This window comes from Apostichopus japonicus, chromosome 16, assembly GCF_037975245.1.
Source record: "Apostichopus japonicus isolate 1M-3 chromosome 16, ASM3797524v1, whole genome shotgun sequence".
Taxonomy (NCBI): Eukaryota; Metazoa; Echinodermata; class Holothuroidea; order Aspidochirotida; family Stichopodidae; genus Apostichopus; species Apostichopus japonicus.
The window spans coordinates 25,689,937-25,709,946 of NC_092576.1; the positions used below are offsets into that span (position 1 = coordinate 25,689,937).

General features: G+C 36.1%; 1 protein-coding gene across 3 annotated transcripts in view; it reads left to right on the forward strand.

Annotated features, from left to right (window-relative positions):
* The first annotated feature begins 1,539 nt into the window (after nt 1-1,539).
* LOC139982455 (uncharacterized) overlaps nt 1,540-20,010 on the forward strand; it is a 240,401-nt gene continuing 221,930 nt past the window's right edge. For 2 of the 3 annotated variants that reach the window (XR_011798183.1, XR_011798184.1), the window contains exons 1-5: nt 1,540-1,805; nt 6,668-6,732; nt 7,117-7,422; nt 9,540-10,721; nt 17,052-17,368. Coding sequence is in view for 1 of the 3 variants with exons in the window: in XM_071995347.1 (XP_071851448.1) it covers nt 6,675-6,732; nt 7,117-7,422; nt 9,540-10,721; nt 17,052-17,368 (1,863 nt within the window). In the remaining 2 variants the exon portion in view is untranslated. The remainder of the gene's footprint in view (nt 1,806-6,667; nt 6,733-7,116; nt 7,423-9,539; nt 10,722-17,051; nt 17,369-20,010) is intronic. The other variant, XM_071995347.1, reaches the window with a different exon arrangement.

Consider the following 20,010-nt stretch of genomic DNA (forward strand, 5'->3'; position numbering starts at 1 on the left):
AAAGTGGCATATCATAATTTTAAAAAATGGGCTTTTCAACAAATGTATACAATCTAAAACGGGTAATTGCTTTTAAAACTGAGCATATCTTATTACGAAGAGGAGCACTTTGCGTGTTTTACTTGAATTGTTATCAAATTGTCGATACAATTGTACCCCCCCCCCTTCTCTCCAAAGCGGTAAGTGATCTAACATTTTTAAGGGTACCTGGTTTTCCATGAGAGCAGACTAGTTAAATGACAGAACAAAGTTCACAATACATGTTGCTATCTTCGTGTAGTGTACATAATATTCAGTAAAGCCAATATGCACAAGGTTATGATGAACTACCTTAATAGTCAACAGGGCAAATCAGCCAATCAGTGACAAGCATAGTAGGTCAAGTCTCTGGTAGTATTTACGTAAAGTAAAGATCAAACAATCAGCTTTTATATAAATAGTGTTAGACCAGAGTACACTGTGTACGACGATGTGCACCACAATAACGTAACCTTTATAATGTAAGATATAAAGGACTGCAAATATCACCTGTACCGTATACCGTATACCGTATATCTCAAGTATGGGGGTTATTGCCATAAAAGGTGACCATTATTAACTAGAAAGTGGGTGGAAAAGACAGATAATGGTCATCTATGTCCACTCTTTATTATTGCATTTAAATAAATTCCTCAAACATTTTTCATCTTTGACATCCTACTCTCTACTTGCTCCCATTTCACCGTCTTGATATTCGCGGTTGTCTTCTTGAGAGGATTCTCAGTCACTTAATATATCATATCAGACCAAACGAGCGAGGATGGGGTCGGGTGGGGGTAGTCATGGGCCACGCAATCACTTTGCGGTCAGGGGAAGATATGGAGGAGCTGGGAAAATATGAGATACATAAACTCTGCAAAGAGGGTGTCGGGTAACATAACTAACCAACCGTGTTATCTCTGGACCCTCCTGAATCCAATTGAAATATTGTTCTCGGTGATTTCAAGTGATTTAAATATTAATTTGTAAACATCTAAATCCATTCATTATTGGTTAAAATCACTAACCTCTTTACCATAACGGAGTTCCTTTGTTCATAGAAATCCTGGCTTCATAAAGTAAATCAACAACGGAAAACTTAGTGGGTAAATTAAGAGCATTTTTAATTGAACACAATATTTTATTTAATTTATGTACGGAATTCGAACCACGGACTTTTTGTGATCCTATGACGATACATATTCGAATCTCTCTTGAGCTCATTATGTCTTCTCTCTTTTCATATTTATTTCTTAAATAAACATGTCGTTAGAGAATCTGTCGTTTTCTTGTCAAGAGATATTAATTGTTGGCTATTACAACTTGTACGTTATGTACAAAGTTTGCATGGTATACAGGCAATCACGTTACAAAAGACAGCAAGAGATTACAATGTGTGTGTTTATAATGTAAATGAGAGCAGTGCACTCTGTACACGTACATCATGTACTTTGAACAGCTGATATAACAGAATAAACCCAACTAGGCATACATATCAGATATGAATTGTATGATCAAATAAAGACTTTGATTGTGTAAACTCATAAACCATGAACTTCGGAATCAGTTACAACTATATACTGAACCCTACAAGATCCATGTAACGTTCAGGTTCGAATATTAGAACGTCACATGATATGCAAGGCGCCACCTTGTCAATTGGATATTTTTCAATCCCGTTTTCGTATGGTCTCCTTTCTTGATGTTCTTCTGTTGTTTAAAGGAATCTAGACATAGATTCTGATTTGGTTGAAAAAAAAAAACACCAAGCGGTGATGATCGTACTGGTAAGTAGCGTACATGTGACTGTTAGAACGTTAAGCTATGCACTTTTATTCCACACACTTTGTAATTAAAATCACGGACACCAGTGTGCAAAGTAATTTCAAATATTGTGCAGTTTGAATTCGAATCGGAAAATCTTATATTTAATGTATGTTCATGTATTTTTGCACTGGAAATTGAAAGTGGTTTATCTGTCACAATAACTTCGTTGGTTTAAGTTATTTAATAAACGAATCTGCACTGTCCTACACAATATAATCATCTGTCAAATTTGCATTGAAAAAGAAAACGCTTTGGATCAACTTGAGAGAATTTCGTTAAATTAGGGTTTAATTGGCTAAGTAGAATGATTGTATTTTGAACAAAATCAATATTTAAAGCTTAATAATAGTTTATCAGGGACACCCTGATATAAAGAGCTAAATTTAACAACCATATAATCAATTTAAATGACTTTTTTCTGGTAATTCTGTGAGCGGCTTACCAGTCAACCCCTCATAGTTGTTCAATACTTCTAACATTTGAATAGTTTACACGTCAAACCTTCATAGACAGAATATATACTTAAGCATTCACATTGTCATTAGTACAATCTTAAATAACTATGAGGGGATAATCCATCATGTACGTTTGAATAACATCAAATGTGCGTGTTTGCGTCTGAACCCTCAAATATTTCACCATTGAAACCCTGGAGAACTAATAACATTACGTCCTAATATATTTGTTACTGTAACTTTGAAAAGTGTACCTACATGAAAGCATATCGGTTGCTTTTATATCGCGGAAAAAAATAAGTTATCCCTAAGTTCATGATTCAACTTCGCTGTTAATATTTTCATAAATTTATGAAACAGGAGAAACGGTTTACAAACGCTTGGTGGATATATTTAAGCATATTTTAACTTAACCTACTTGGAAGACACAGTTTGTTGTATTGCATTGTATTGCATTTAAAGTATAATGGCTTAAATGAAGGTACATTAAAGAGCGGTGGACTACACGTTGCACTAAAGATATTTGTTATTGATATTTTCTTTGATGTAAAATATGTGATCTGGACATCAGCTTGGCCATGACAGCAAGCATCTTACAACTTAGGATCAATTTCGTAGGTTATAATAGTTACAATGTTACCTTACGGTGAAACATGAACACGACAAGAAGTTCCTTCAAAACCCTCCATATTTTATATTCTGGACATACGCTAATACCTTGAATGCGTTCAAAATATATTGATCAATGTTCCATATTGAGGTGCGGTACCATTCGAAATTATAGGTGCAACATATTTATGAAGGCTTAATATCGGAAGGTGGGAGCACACCAGACCACTGGTGTATACAAGGACGGAGAGGTGAGGTTTCCTGGGGCTGGGGCATCCAGCCCAAAATGTTCTAGTCAAGGGATTTTAGCAAACACCCTTGTATCATTACTGCCGGTCACCAGCATACAATGATAATATACTCTCATTATGTTCATGTGTATGTTGTTAGGGAACATTTTCTTTGGTAATTTAAACAGGTTTCCGCAAAAGCTTGTGTTTTAAACTTGCATGCTAATTTTGAACATACGGATACTTCATTCCAAACGTGTAACAAAGGCTTATACAACTTGAACAATGACTACTTGGGAATCTCATTATAAATAGATAGATAAACATATAGACTATATAAAGATAGATCGATAGACAGATAGATAGATTTATATATATATATATATATATATATATATATATGTATATATGTATATATATATATATATATATATATATATATATATATATAGATAGATATATATATTTACATATACACACACACATATATATATATATATATACATATATATATATATATATACATATATAGACAGACGGATGGATGGATGGATGGATGGATGGATGGATGGATGGATGGATGGATGGATGGATGGATGGATGGATGGATGGATGGATGGATGGATGGATGGATGGATGGATGGATGGATGGATGGATGGATGGATGGATGGATGGATGGATGGATGGATGGATGGATGGATGGATGGATGGATGGATGGATGGATGGATGGATGGATGGATGGATGGATGGATGGATGGATGGATGGATGGATGGATGGATGGATGGATGGATGGATGGATGGATGGATGGATGGATGGATGGATGGATGGATGGATGGATGGATGGATGGATGGATGGATGGATGGATGGATGGATGGATGGATGGATGGATGGATGGATGGATGGATGGATGGATGGATGGATGGATGGATGGATGGATGGATGGATGGATGGATGGATGGATGGATGGATGGATGGATGGATGGATGGATGGATGGATGGATGGATGGATGGATGGATGGATGGATGGATGGATGGATGGATGGATGGATGGATGGATGGATGGATGGATGGATGGATGGATGGATGGATGGATGGATGGATGGATGGATGGATGGATGGATGGATGGATGGATGGATGGATGGATGGATGGATGGATGGATGGATGGATGGATGGATGGATGGATGGATGGATGGATGGATGGATGGATGGATGGATGGATGGATGGATGGATGGATGGATGGATGGATGGATGGATGGATGGATGGATGGATGGATGGATGGATGGATGGATGGATGGATGGATGGATGGATGGATGGATGGATGGATGGATGGATGGATGGATGGATGGATGGATGGATGGATGGATGGATGGATGGATGGATGGATGGATGGATGGATGGATGGATGGATGGATGGATGGATGGATGGATGGATGGATGGATGGATGGATGGATGGATGGATGGATGGATCAAAAGAACAAACACCCGGTAAAAACAACGTTTTTACCTACTAAAAGTACTTTAGGTTTCTCTATTTTTAACAAACTTCGTACGCCATTCTAAAGCAAACTGGAGGGATAAATAACTTACAAAAGATTCGGTGAACTAAAACTAAGGATATTCCGTATTCATATCTGAATATGTTAATATGCAGGTTGATTATTATCAACAGCGCATACTAGAAAGTTAAGTTACGTATCTCAATTGTTAAAGGTTACGAATATAACAAAGCACGACCAGCTCAGTTTATTGGTAAGCAGTTTGACTATAGTAAGGTTAACACAGATAGTCGGTAAGTAATCTGATGAACTTTTTGTTAAAATAATTTAGTCATCATGGACTTTAAGAGACCGCTTAAACAAACGAAACAAGAACCGCGTCTAAGTATACTATTGTTCTCAACTGATTGAGCTATACAGCCCTTAGGTCTACTTGGTACTGACGATAAATACTTGTTTCTTGCTGGAACTGTCAATCAAACGCCTAAGTAGCTTGTGTTTATTAATATAACAACTACCACACTACTGTAGACTTATATCACGATAGATGGATAAGAACGGTGCTGACACACTGTAAGTGTTATTGATGCTTTCTTGCAATGTTGAATTCATCAGAGCCATGGACCTAGCCAGAAAATGATGCGTGGGAGGAAGGGGGAGGGGTAGCAATATTTAAATATAGGCACTTCTCAAAAAGGGAGTATTACTACACTTAACGGAGCGCCATGATCTACAAGGACAATTTTGCCCCAAAATGTCTCCAACTTTGCAGGAAATAAACTATAGTAAGTGTATTGTATTTCGAAACAGACGAACTCCCGGGGAAAGATGGAGAAGGGTCGATTAGCTTCCTTTGAAGATAATATTGAATCAAATTGAGATTGTTTGGCATAGTTACACTCATCTAATTTAAAATTAACGTATTTTCGACTTTTTGTTTCTGTCTCAATTAATAACTAGCACTCTACTCTTAGAGAAGTAATAATTTGTTGCGTTAAATTGAAGCAAAAATAAGTGAACATCGTTACAACATTGATTTTACTAAAGTTCACGAATTTGTTTGCATCGCTAATCTTTGTTACCGTTTTAGATCGCAGCATGTATAGGTACCCAAAGCAAGGAACACAATGTAAGAACAATTTAATGTACCTTGCTCTTGATCAAAATGTCCTCGCTTTTGTGCGTACGAGAGCGCGGCAACATATTAAATAGCTACAAACAATAGAGCGTGATTGAAAATCACATGTATGAAATGTGGATAACAGTGACTGTGACATGTCGATACTATTTTTAATATAAAGCCTTCAATTTGCTCTATCTATAACATGTAAATAAGAGATAAACTGAACAAACATGCACAGTACGTATGTCATTCAGCGTGACTACACTAACACATTACATCATTGAGAGGTGTCTAGTGAGTGATTACAATAACAGCCAGAAAAAAAAACCGGTTCATTCAGATTGATCCCATCCAATACGACTACGAAGCAAAAACTATTATCAGCATTGTTTGTTTTCGTTGGGTGTATAATTTAATCAACTATGTGGAGTTACGGTATATATTCAGTTATGTTAAAATACAATATCGCAATTTTCTATCAATTTGTGCTGACCATTTTCATTGACCATTTTTTTGTATATGCCTTCAAAACCAATATACTTTAGGTTCCATCAATCTTTAAATTATGATAAAAGCGTGCCTATTTTTTTCGATTTCTTTCATATGCCGGACGAATCAAAAATTCAGTTTCGTATCATGACTGTACATTTATTCGCATTTATGTTCTATAATAGGTAGCTCCATACACGTCATGCATAGCAATCATTAATGTTTGCACCGCCGATCGCAAAGACAACAAACTCCCAAAATATATAACATTAAACATTCAAAGTCAAAATATTGTGGAAACCATTTTATATCCTGAGTAATCCAGTTATTGCATTGACTCAGGAACTTTACGTAGGCTTTGCAGTCAAAGTAATTCACCCTCATATGTATTTTGCATGCAAAATTACAGACCTACGATGGCTGCCAATGTTAATCCCGTGGACCTCAAAACGGATGTGAAGAAGACAGTGAACGGTAAGTTTAAAAGATAAACAATTTTCATTTATTGTGTATGTTGTCCTATTTGTGTACGACTGTTCTATACAAAATAACACGGTACGCTGTTGTGTTTGCCGTTATATTGGAAAAGCAATTTTCACTTTTCTTTTATAAAATACACGTAACATTGTTGAATGTAATGCGGATATGATGAAATACATATGGCAAACACACGGTAATATGTGAATCAAACTTTTGAAAGTGAAGGGATTACCAGGTCATTACATTTTGATCGATACAATTTTAAGTCTTCATGTTCATATCACTAACGCATCCGTTGTTGAAACATTCTTTCATATATGAACGAGTGCTCCATTTGCAAGTTAGATGTCTTTTATTTTCTGTTGTTATTTTCAACAGATTTTGATAGTTTTAAAGTTGCACTTGCTAAAGTTCTGACTGATAAAAATGTTATTGAACTGGCTACGGTCTTTAATTATCCACCTGCTATCAAAGAGGAGCTGGGTACTACAACCAGCGCAGGCCGTCTCATGGTTCTTCATATGGAAGAGAGAGGACAAATAGAGCCAACAAGTATCCTGACACTTCTGTGTGCGCTGAAGAAAATGGATCTTTTTGGGATTGAAAAACGTGTCAGAAAGCTGTACGAGGAACTTACAGGGATACTGTGTCCCAGTGATGATCAGTCTAAGGCTCAAATAGAAGGTACTGTAGCTTAAACATTATGTTCGTGTGGCACTGGCCGAATTCTTAAGAATGCATCTTACTTCTGTTGGTTTACTGTGATTGATTATTTTCAAATTTGAAAGTTCGGATTTGATATAATGTTATTGATGAATCGATGATATACTAAGGATTGGTGCATTCATTTATAAGTAACCACGCACGGGAGCCTATTTGCAAGTGTACAAGGTTAATTGGATATTTAAAGTAAACATTTCTTGAAATCTTGCAAAGTATAACGCTCAACTTTCAACATAAAGTGAAGTTTGATAAATTATAGCAAGGGATAAATTGTTCGTTTACCAACTGAAGATACACTAGTTTGCATGTAATCATTAAACAAGGTGACTTGGTGTATAGTATCTTAGTAATATAAATTTGATATTCTCGATGGATAGGTCAAAAGCCGTTTACAATACATCTGATGAGATATTTTACTATAATGTTAATGCTACACTTCCTAAAATCAATGTTTTAATGCCGTTCTTACAAAAGGAACACATTGGCTTTTATTTGATTTTATGTTAAAATAAAACATAGTAGCTAATATACTATGAATAAATTGTTCCCCGTTTGAATCTCTGACCGCAGCGAAGGTTAAACAGAATATAGTCCAGTTTAATTCGTACTTGTAACTTATTCTCATATACAAACGGCCTTAGGGCATTTATATTATCTTTTAATAGGTAATTATATGTTACATTACTCGAACGAAAGTGTGTAGTAAAGTTAGTGCGGCCGATAATGGGATCATCTTTTATTTGATGCGCTTTACATTGGTCTCTACTCATGGGTATACTGTATTAATTTGATAATAAACAGTAAATGACAATAATATTTGATAAATATTATTACTGGAGTTGATAAATGAGCTAAGAACCTTGACTGGAGCCGACTCACAACCGGCAAATTCATGACCAGTAGCAATCTTAAGCCTACGCACAGTGCCCGGCTATCCACGATTCCCTAAGTAATGACAGTCGACTCGAGTTTCAATAGTCTACAGTGTGCGACGGGCGTTAGATGACAATAACACATGGACTTACGAATTTAAGATCATGTTTTTCCTAGATAGTTGAAGATATGCTCATGTATAGTACACTATATGTACTCTGTACAGGTAAATAAACATATTCATAAACGCTTTAAAATGTAAATACAATAAGTGGTTCAATTAAACTAGGACAATTCCATGCATACGCAAGAAAAAGAAGATGTTTTGCGTTAATATATATGTGGAGAATTTAACATTGGTATGACTGTGGTAATTTAAATCCATCATATGTTCTAGAGGATCACAGACCTAACCATTTTAGACTATAGAGAATTGACACGGGCTTAGCGACAGACTCTGCTTTTCTATGCAGATTTAAATAAAAGTGTTTTCTGTATTCACACTTGTTAAGCCTTTTTCATTGGGAATGCAAATGCGTAATGAATAACGGGAAATTTCGTTATGAAGTTTAAAGAGGAAATTAAAATGACTATATGTAGATATTTACAGTGTAATATTCTATCGAGTGGATAAGCCTAAGCAAGGCTAATTTACATATGTTTCTTTACGTAATGACAGTGAAAAAAAAACACGTTCACAATAACTTGAGCGCATGCACTACGTGGAAGTACTTCCACATGGTGTTCTTCAACTGATAAAAGTGACTTTTGACAGTTCCACAATTTATAGTATGAGGGGACGGATTTTCTGTAAAAATACAAAGGCTATTGGTAGATATTAGTTACCCTTGGTCTGATATTTAGCTAAAAATTAACATAAATGAGGTTATTTTGTGATAGTTGACGCCATCTACTTCCACTTCGTCTCCGCTATCATGAGAAATTGGATTTTGGTGAGAGCGACATAGTTAGAGAAAAGCTGAGTTAAGTATTCATGACTATCAGTGTTTGAATGACATGTAGCTTTCATAATAAAAATCGGTAACCCATAACATGATTTGAAGTTACGTCACTAATACAAGATAGCTACCGAGTACGCTAGACATACTTGGTGACTGATATTTACGTTATATAAGTTTGTTTCAAAAGTATGTTCAAAATGTTTAAATATATCAAATCTCTTTTTGTTATTTTCTATTTCTCAGAAAAGAAAAACAAATTCACCAAGTACTCGAGAATAGCTTATCAAAAGCAATACGGTACAGCAAAGCCGTTTCCTTCCATGAACAAGGGTAGTGTTGATAATATTTTTGTTGAGGGAGGTATTTACTACGTGGCTCAGAAGGGGGTTTCCGCGCAAAATCCTGATGTGCTAGAATCGTTAGAATCTTACAACGAAATTCTGAGTAGCCCCAAAACTAAGTCAAAAAGAAAGATTATTGAGGGGGAACCTGGGTATGGGAAATCAACAATTGGATTACAGTATCTCCATGACTGGTGTACTGAGAAAGATAAGTCTCCTCTCAAAGATGTAAAAATACTTATATATCTCCAGTTGAGGCAACTGGCAGGTGTGAAGTCTATATACACTGCAATAAAGAATTTCATAGTGCCCAAAGATGAAAACATGGATGAAGCTTGCATTCAGGAAATCCTCAGAGTATACAAAGACTCTGTTGTCATGATATTTGACAGTTATGACGAGTATCCTGACAAAAATGAAACAGAAACAGATATCTCCTCTATCATTGAGATGAAAATGTTTCAAGAGAGTACTGTCATGATACTTACCAGGACATTGAACCTCCCGCCTAATTTACACCCCGAGACAAAAAGTATCAGATTAACAGGGTTTGGGGTTGCTGAACGTCGAAACTATGTCCTGAAGGTGGTGGATCGTAATAATGTCCAGTTGGCAGATTGGATCGAAGAACAGCTTCAGAAAAACCCCGTGTTAAAAGATCTCTGTCAGGTCCCTCTCTTGTTCACTATGGTTGCTCACACAGTACACAAGAGTCAAAATATTGAGGTTTTTAACACATTAACAAGGTGTTTCGAATATCTGATCGCATGCTTCCATAACCATATGAAAAGCAAGAAAGGTGTTACTAATGAGGTGCCTGCTTTTGAAACGAAACTAGCTAAACTGTACCGTATTGCTTTCGAAAGCCTCACGCAGAGGAAACAACAGCTGTCATGGAAGACGACATATTTAGTTTCAGAACTTGGACAAGAGTTCTATGATTACTATATCGATCTGGGGATGTTGGTACAGGAAGAGGTCTTTGACATTTCGCAGTGTATATATCTGATAGAAGCACGAATGTCGCACAAAATCATCTGTGAGTTTTATGCCTCTCATCATCTGGCTTGGATTCTTAGTGAAGGTAAGCCTTCAGTACCGATAATATGCTGATGTGGTTTGGAAGATAATGAGTTAACTTACGAGATGGAAGTATCGTTCGTATGATATGTAATGTTATGTACATAGGTAAAACAGCTTATGCTCCTCGTATCCCTACCCCATGTTGTCTGCTGTAGGGTATGCAAATGAACATTCATACAACAAGCGTGACAATGAAAACAAAAAGTCATACTTTGAAGCTGACCCAGTTTAAAGTAGAACGTTAGTGACAGAAAAAAAATCTCTCCTTTTTTATATATAAGGTAGTTTATATGTTACCAAGCAACATATTTTTTTTTAATTTTATAAATAGCACAAAGGAAAGTTATAAAAGAGGGAATTAAAACATCGTTTTTTCCGTAATTGATACGAATTTTGGAATTTGCAAACACTGCAACGACCTTGAACAGCCCTCAGGTCAGTGAATGACGTCACTGTTATGATCTTTTCTGTTGTGCACTGTTCAGTACGGAGCTGTGCGTACATTTCGTGTCAGCATATTTTAGTGTAATTTTCCGGCGTAATGTTCAAGAATTAAATAGATAATTACTATCACCACGTGTTTACAAGTTTTTTTTACGAAATTTGCGACAATTGCGCAACGATTTTCCAATATCTGATGAGGTAGCTCGCAAGCTGACCCAAAGTAACCAAAATCACACGATCACGTTTTTGGCGGGTTTTATACAGAGTGCTGTATGAATGTGCTCACTTACCTGTCAAACCGGCGCAATAACAATAATAGTGATGATAGTCTCAAACGTAGATTAGTATACCATCCTTAAGAAAATCACAAAGTTCTAAACAGAGTAGAATCGCTTGAATGCACTAGGCCTATACTGTAAACATAAACGTTCCCTGTTCCGTACGTCATTAAACCCAAACAGAAAGGTTCTATTGAGCTTGAAATTCAACCGCATTTGAACTCAATCGAGTGGCTAGTGTATTTGTTGGAAAACCTCGTTCAATTTCCCGTGAACACACTGCCGAATTTCCGCCCGTGTTTGCGCATCGAGCACGCATAGCGTGCGAGCATAATGGCGTGGGGTCCAGGGGCCGCCTTAGGGCCCTAGTGGGGTCAAGAAGTAAAACCCCTTTGTGGGGATCCTGGGGGCGAAAGCCCCCGAATATTTTGGTATTTTTGCGTGTCTGGCATGAAATATTGCAAAATATTGACAACTTTTCAAATTTAAATTGTAATGAAACTGATGAAAATTTCAAAATGACAAGTTAGAGTAGCTATATTATGTTATAAATGAAAACAAAAAAAAAGATTTCATCTGTCTTTCAATCTATAAAAAGTGCAACTTACAGAACTTCCGATGTTATGGAACAATTAACGTTCGCAAAGCCCTGTTTTTAGACTGCCTAACAATGAATAGCGTGCTCTATGCGTACATGTTTACAACAGCAGTGTTTAACACTACCCAACTACCACGGTATATATGTGCTGCGAATTTTCCCAGGTACCTTGCCAAACAACTGTGAGCTCATCCCCTGTCTAACACCTGTTTGTTAACATTTTTTGGCACGTTGCCAGAGAACTTTTCATGGAGTAAACTTTTTTCGTTCCACTCTAGAATTAATTAGGTCAGTCAGTAAAGGATCGGTAAAGTTATGCGAAATGATATCTTATACGTTCAATAAAAGTAGGTAAAATATCCCCGTAAAATTTAAGTAAAGCACACCTCAATCCAACTGACTCCTCAGCATGCACACCCCATGAAACACGCGGCACAGTCCATACCATACACGCATAGCACGATATCAAGGCCCCTTGCTATGGCCATCTTTATGAAAGTTACCCTTGTAATCAGAGGTTTTAGGCCACTTGGCATGATAAACCCAATGTTAAACATTGTTTCCATGTTCTTGTAGAAAACGTCAACTCCGCGAAATACAATTAGTTGTGATTTTGTAGTTACGCGAGATCCGTAACCGCCGAGGTGGTTAGGCTATTTGCTATACACTTAACTATGAAAGGAAAGTATTTTTTGGGAAATTCTAGAAAATACTCCCCCCCCCCCCCCCCCGCTTAACACCAGATTTGGTCTTACGGTATATACATAATTGGATGCACTAGAGCCTTGTTTACATGACATTAAGTACGATATGCCGGGTTTGCGTTAATTTTTCGAAAGTGTTTTGCTCGATCTTTTGTAAAATTTGAAAGGTGTAGGCTACCAACCTACTTTCCGTACACAATTGGTACACAATTTTCAGTTTTTTTCTCTATACGGTCAAGTGAATTAAGTTGTACATTGAGTATAAACTCATTGCGAATGCAAAAAAAGATGCGGGGATTTCCAGCAGACAAATGTTTTCTTTGCGGGATTACTGAGTCAGTTGAAGGGAACCCCGCACCATAGTAGAACACTGAATTGAAGTTAAATTCATACGAAGGAAAACGTTTACTAACCAGCTTACAATACAAATATCAACACATGTTGAATGGCAATATTGTTCAAAACAGTTCCCTCAGGCTGATTTATTACAGCAACCTCCCCGCGCTGGGCCGTAGGTGTCCGTGTGACACGTTTACCCGGAAGCATGCGAAATAGCCGTTTTAAGTGGGTTGGGAACACATAATTACTCGTTGGTAATGTGGCTAAAATTGCAAGCACGCTTTTTGAAACTTTTCTTGTGAAATTTTCCTTTTTTTTTACAGATGTACTTTTTTCGTCCCGTTTTTTTTTAATTGTTTGTCCCGGGTTTTTTTTCGTTTTTTTTTTCGAATTTTTTTTCGCCATCCCGGCTGGATTTCCCGCGAGCATCGCGGATTTCCCGCGAACCACGGTTCGGACGGTTCGCAATGTTTTCCAGCCCTAACCGTTAGTCTAGCTTTAACAATTTTCTCACTACGTACAATGCCTATTGCGTTTATTCACATGCATACCTCGTGGTTTGGGCTTCAGGAGGAATCATATTCTAGCCCAACTTCTCGTAGGTCCGTAAACGGTACTTTCACACTGTGCAAACATTAGTGACAGTGTGAGCTACCGTAAGTAATACTTACACGATGTTTTATTTGTCGAATCCAATATACAGTAGCTTGCAACTTAACTTACACACTCGGTGCACACAGCTGAAGTACACTACGCCGACCCCACTTTGTTATCATCATAATCACGTCACAGGTCACTGTAGATCACGTGATCATCATATCGCTTTTCACGAAAAGCCAAATTTTTGTTTGAAAAATCAACGAGTTAAGGAATTTTTTTCAGCTTTTCCCGACATCGGATTGACTTGAATTTTCACATGTAAAAAACGGAAACCAACTAAAATACTCTTGAATAAAATCGTATTTTTTCGTCAATGCTCAAAATCACTATCGTTCATCTTTAACATAAGCAGATCTGGGTTTGGATCTTTTTACTTTTATGTTTGTTGCATTTGATGACAAGAGTGTCTTAACTTACAGATACCTTCAGGAAGATCAAGGCAATGTCGGAAAAAGCTCACTACACTGGATTAATCAAGAAATGTACACTTCTGGGTATTCTAGGATGGGCATGAGTTTCCCTAGTGCTGTAAATGTGAAACCATTGTAAATATTTTACTTTTGTTTTCATTACAAAACACGAGGTAGAAAACAATGATGCAGCCCTCCTCCCCCCCCCCCCCCCAAATACAATAAGAAATATGAACCAGTGACTTCAGGATAAGAAGAAATATGCTTCACATTAGTATGTACTCAACAGTTAAATAGTTTTATATCCACATATTGTCAACTGCATTCCTTTTGGCTAAAGTTGCTTAGCAAACTTACCAAGGTGAAGATCAAAACTATGCAAGTAAATATCAAAACCAGATCCTCATCACCTTTCGTATCACAAAGATAAATTATTATAGTTGATGGAAGTCTTTACATGCATCTGGTGGCACACCAGTGAATGCAACTCGTCTGAAAAGAGTTGTGTTTTTCTGTATTATGTTTCAAACCTTTATCATAAGAGCAATGTAGTATTAGCCCGAAAAATCATGTTTGTACCTAAGTATGAGTAGCAGCAGTGATATTAATGAGTACATGTTCCTTGTAGTACTCGACTATATATATTAAGTCAACATATTCAAAAACGTATTAAAGTGAAGATTTTAAAGTTTGATAACATCTCATCTCGCAAAGATTTGACCTGGTAAATTATCACCATAACAATACACACAATTTAAAAACGCAAACATATGTTGTGACTATTTTTATCCTAGGCAAATTTAGTTTGCAATTATGGAGACAAGAACAGATGCTTATCAATAACAGTTAAAGGGATCTGCAATTTGGTTATCATTGTAAGAGTGAAACATGTGACACCGTCAAACCTATTGTCAGACAAACCAAATTACTATTTTCACGGCTTTAGAAATTAAATCATCTTATCTTATCTCTGAAATTGTTATTCAAAGCATGTAAACAATTTTGAGGGTCATATGCTGGGAAGTATTTGTCAAAACTGTTACCAATTCTAGCAGAGTAGAATTATAGAACTACAACACTGATGATCTTTAAATATGTTTGCTAACTTACCTGAGACCGATAGTAATAGTACATATGCACATTAATTTGCATAACAAAATGTGCACAGTAATCTGTTACTGAAAAGAAACTTAAGGTTGTACTCCAAATTAATAAGGGAAGACTAACTTCAAACAATTCTAAAGATCTAAAAACATAAAATAAATATGTTAATAGCCCGAAACCTTGAATCATAATGTCCATGTTATGCATTGTAATAACATGTTCAGGCCATACCACTCCAAATTTGAATCTTAATTTCAAACAAGAATTGAAATGCCGTTTGTCTTAAGAAGTTAACTTTGTATGCCACTTTTAATGACGTTTGGAAGTTTGTTGGTCTGTGGAATAAAGAATATGACAGTGTTACATTTGATTAAATTACTTCACTGGCCTTGTGAAATAGACATGAAAAGACCATTGAAGAACACTCACTAGAACATAACTATGTATATCAGTGATACAACTCAGACATTTTCTTATTGATGGGCAATGTTATAATAGCCTGTTACAACACTTGAACTTCTTAATGCAAAATAATACAAGTTGGTTTGTAAAAGGATGTTACAAATTTTCCTGTTTTCCTGTATCCAATTTAATATTTTCTCTATAATATCTACGTAATGACCTCTGACTATTTTTCTGTGTTGTTTATTGTGCCCCCTCACAAGCAGAATTGTTACGACTAAGCAATGTGAGCAAACATCTAGCAGGGAGGCATAGTTGACTCATTCTTCCTTTTGGCCGCTGATAACTTCATATTACATTGGACCTTAATTGACCCTACTTTTGGTAAGGATGAATGAACTCCTCACAGGGTAACGATTTGGACAAGTAACATAAGCAATGAGATTACTGTGGTAAACCAGTCAGACCGACTTACATTTGTTGAGTAATGCTGTTGATATTGCCCACATGTGTTATGTCAACCTGGGTATAATTTTCACTGCCACACTGGCCTCTAAGTACTTACAATGCAGCAACAGAGCATGTAATGAAGACAGGTTTAGGGTCACTATTCACTGACACACTGGCATGAACTTATATCACATGAATGGAGTATTTCATGAAGGCAGGTTGCAGGGAATATCACTCACATTCGTCTGTGCTAAGATCTAAATCAATTTATGAAACATGCAATGAAAGCAGGCTGAGGGGCCACTTTTCACTGCCACACTGGCCTGTAAGTACTTACAATGAAGCAACAAAGCATGTAATGGAGGCTTGTTTAGAGTCACTATTCACTGTCACACAGGCCTGAACTTACATGAATGGAGTACCTAAATCAACCAATATAACATGCAATGAGGCTGGTTTCATGCTAATATTAATATCACTGGGCCTGCGCTTCGACCTTAATTATTATGCGTAGGTTTGTAACCAAATCTGATTATGTTGGCCACACAAAATATAACATTACTTGCTAACAAATTTTCTGAGTTTCTGTCAGGCAAAGTGTACCCTTCTCTGAACCTCAGATAGACAATTTATAATATTTGTCATTCTGTCTGCTTCTTAGCACATTTCTTGAACTTGAATCCATCCCTGATTTATGTTTTTAATGACAGTGTATGATGTCACAACACCATAAAATAAAACATCGTTAACATACAGCTTGTTAATAATAGATTTAGAAATAATAATGTATACAATGATTACTACCTAAATTGTAGTAAGAGTTGATACTACAAATAAGACAATGGAACAGTGACACTATTGCAATGTGTCAGCAATTTGATATGAAGCCTGCAATAAACTATTCACATTAAATCCAGTATAATTTGTCTGCGTTGATTGTAGAAGCGGCTTCAGCAGCGTCATCGATCAATGAAAAGGAAACATTGAACAGCATCAACCCACTTGACCTGCAGTATATATATCGCTTCGCATGTGGACTCAACAAGTCAGCAGCAGACATCATCATGAAACATCTGAGCAAAACCAAAGAGGGACGTCAGGTTGCTAACCTTTGCATGCTTGAACTAGAAGAAAAGTCAGACCAATTCCTGAAGTCAATTAAGGACTTGGTGTCAAGTATCATTACCATTGGACAACATGATACAAACTTGTTACAGAGGTCTGCCATACAAGTCCTTGAAGTTGCCTCAGCTAATCAGGTAATTTGAAATATGTGTATTGATACTCTCAACACATTAGAACGAGTTCTTTAGTTGAGAAAGTTCAATACACCTTGGTTTCATTTATTCTTTATTGTGACTCAACTTTGCTACCAACATTGTTTAGATTTCTATTACAATAGTTAATTGCATTTGACAGGCCAACCCTTTTTTTTTATTCATTGGGTTTTTGATGTTCCTTCTAATTGTGGATATATTATATACCCCCCCCAAAAAAAAAAACTTATTACATTTCCTTTCTGAATACTAGTAAATTCTGAATAGTTTTTTTTTTTCTCATGTCACTCTCTTAGTCAGAAATATAAGAAATATAGCACCACATAAAACAACTCCATGGGTATAACACCTATCATTTTGTGTGGAAATATGACCATTGCCTCATTGATTCAATGTAGAAGCAATGATTTGATAAAATAAAATGTTATATTATTTATCTTAAAAGACGAAAACGGTTTTACATCTTACCTTGGAAATCATGAACGCAGGTTCTTCAAATTATCTCATGTAATGTTAGCTGTTGTGCTTGTTATGGTATGCTGTTGTGGGATGATTCTTCTGAGTTTAATTGAAAAGGAATTAACAAAAAAATGTACACATGTGTAGAAAATTTCTTGCATTTGGGTGATAAAGAATATGTTGGTGCTCAGGCCTGGTCCGTGTAAAAGAAATGTGAAAAAGCAAGATGTTGACACAATTTTGCGATCAACATTTGGGAAGTTGATACAATGTTTTTTTTTTATTTTTTATAAATGTGTTCTATTTCTGTCAAAAAGGAACATACATGAATATGCATATAACTTTCTGATCAGGGTTATATTTATACATTCCGTTGTTTTCCTTTTTGGGACTTGTGGTCTAATATGCATGAACTTGTGCAACATTAATATAATATAAGATGGTTACGTAATACAGCTTTACTGCCTTGGTCAAAGGTATGCAGCACAACCGCATTACTATTTCTTAAACTGAATGTTGAGAATTTATTTTTTAAAGACACCTACCCGGACTCTATTCTACAAAGAAAGTTATGTCATTAGTGATTTTTGCCTGATTTAACCTTTCCTTTTCATTTCCTTGAAGGAAATGTACAGGGAAAAAAAAACCTTACAATGCAATGTTGAAAACTGTTTCACCTGAAGATCAAAAGAATTCATTAGATTTATCAAAATGAACATTTTAAGATCTTTGATATTTTTCTTATCAATGTAAAGAACATTGCTTGTACTCAAAGTATCTATCGTGGCATGTACTTGAGGCTAGTGTTCAGTTAGGACCATCCAAATGGTTGCTGGCATGATGCTCTCGATGTAACTTATATGTACCAATACGGATATTCCTCATCTAAAATAAACCGGACTTTAGAAGTGTTCTAACTTAGTGTGGGTATGGGTATTGTATTGTTTGAAATGTCTATATTGATGTTGTAAGGGAGCAAGTTATGAACTAAATTGGTCTTTTAAGAGCCTGTTATATATCGCATGCATTGAAATTTTATGTAACTGCCTTACTTACTTGGAGGGAGCTAGATGACAATACATGGGAGTATAGCACTGCTGTGAAGTCCTGATTACTACCCTTACCTGCCATCTATCACTTAGAAATACTGTCAACTTAGAAGCTAATTCCCATATATGGTTGGTTGTTGAAGGGAATAAGTAGTATAAATAGTTTTGTGCTATTATTTATGATGCATACAGAACAAATACTGACCCAGTAAATTAAACCTACATCTATAACATACATGTGTGTACACGTAATTGGAAGCAATACAATATATAGCATGCAGTCCCGCATACATGGTGTATGTGTTTTATGGTGAGGCCATTATCTCCCCTTAGGGACTTTTTTGAAGCAAGTTAAAGCAGATTACTTCTAGGGATATGCAGTAACCAAATCCCTTCCTACCCAGACTCAATTCTAATTATAACTATCACCATGTTTACCAGTCCTGCTACTGTATACACTAATTACGCACTTACCATTATAATATCAGCATCATGTGTAAGATCTGGCATCAGGTGACCCGTAAGCATCATCCAAAGAATAAATAATTTACAATGACCTAATGGGAATATAAAGACAATTCCAATCAATGTTCACAATAAAAACCATTGTTTTTTAGTTTGCCTTCCAACGTTTATACTCGAAAGTTAATGTGTTGCTCAGGGACATACAAATTGGCTGAAATAACTTTGCATCTGGAAACAAAGTCAGCCATTGCAGGTTCATTTAATTTGTTGTAAACCATTTTTTAACTTAAATGATGTGTAAATATTGATCTATAAACAAAACAAAAGGCTAAACTTTGAAACAAGAAACATGTTTGCACTCCTTTGTATTAGGCGTACTTGATCAGCAAACGTTCTAGTTTGATACTGCCGGACCCCCTCCACACACCCCCCCAAAAAAAAACCTACATACACACACACATATAATACACATACTCACAAAACTAACAACAAAATACCTGATGTTAGTAGCATGCTATGATGAAAAAAGCACTGAACAATTTCAAGTAAACATCATCATTGTAATGAAATTTATCACAATACAAACCAGACAGCAAAACTGCAGTGCGGTTTCTACAATGCTACATATATGGATGGCAAATTAAGCTGTAG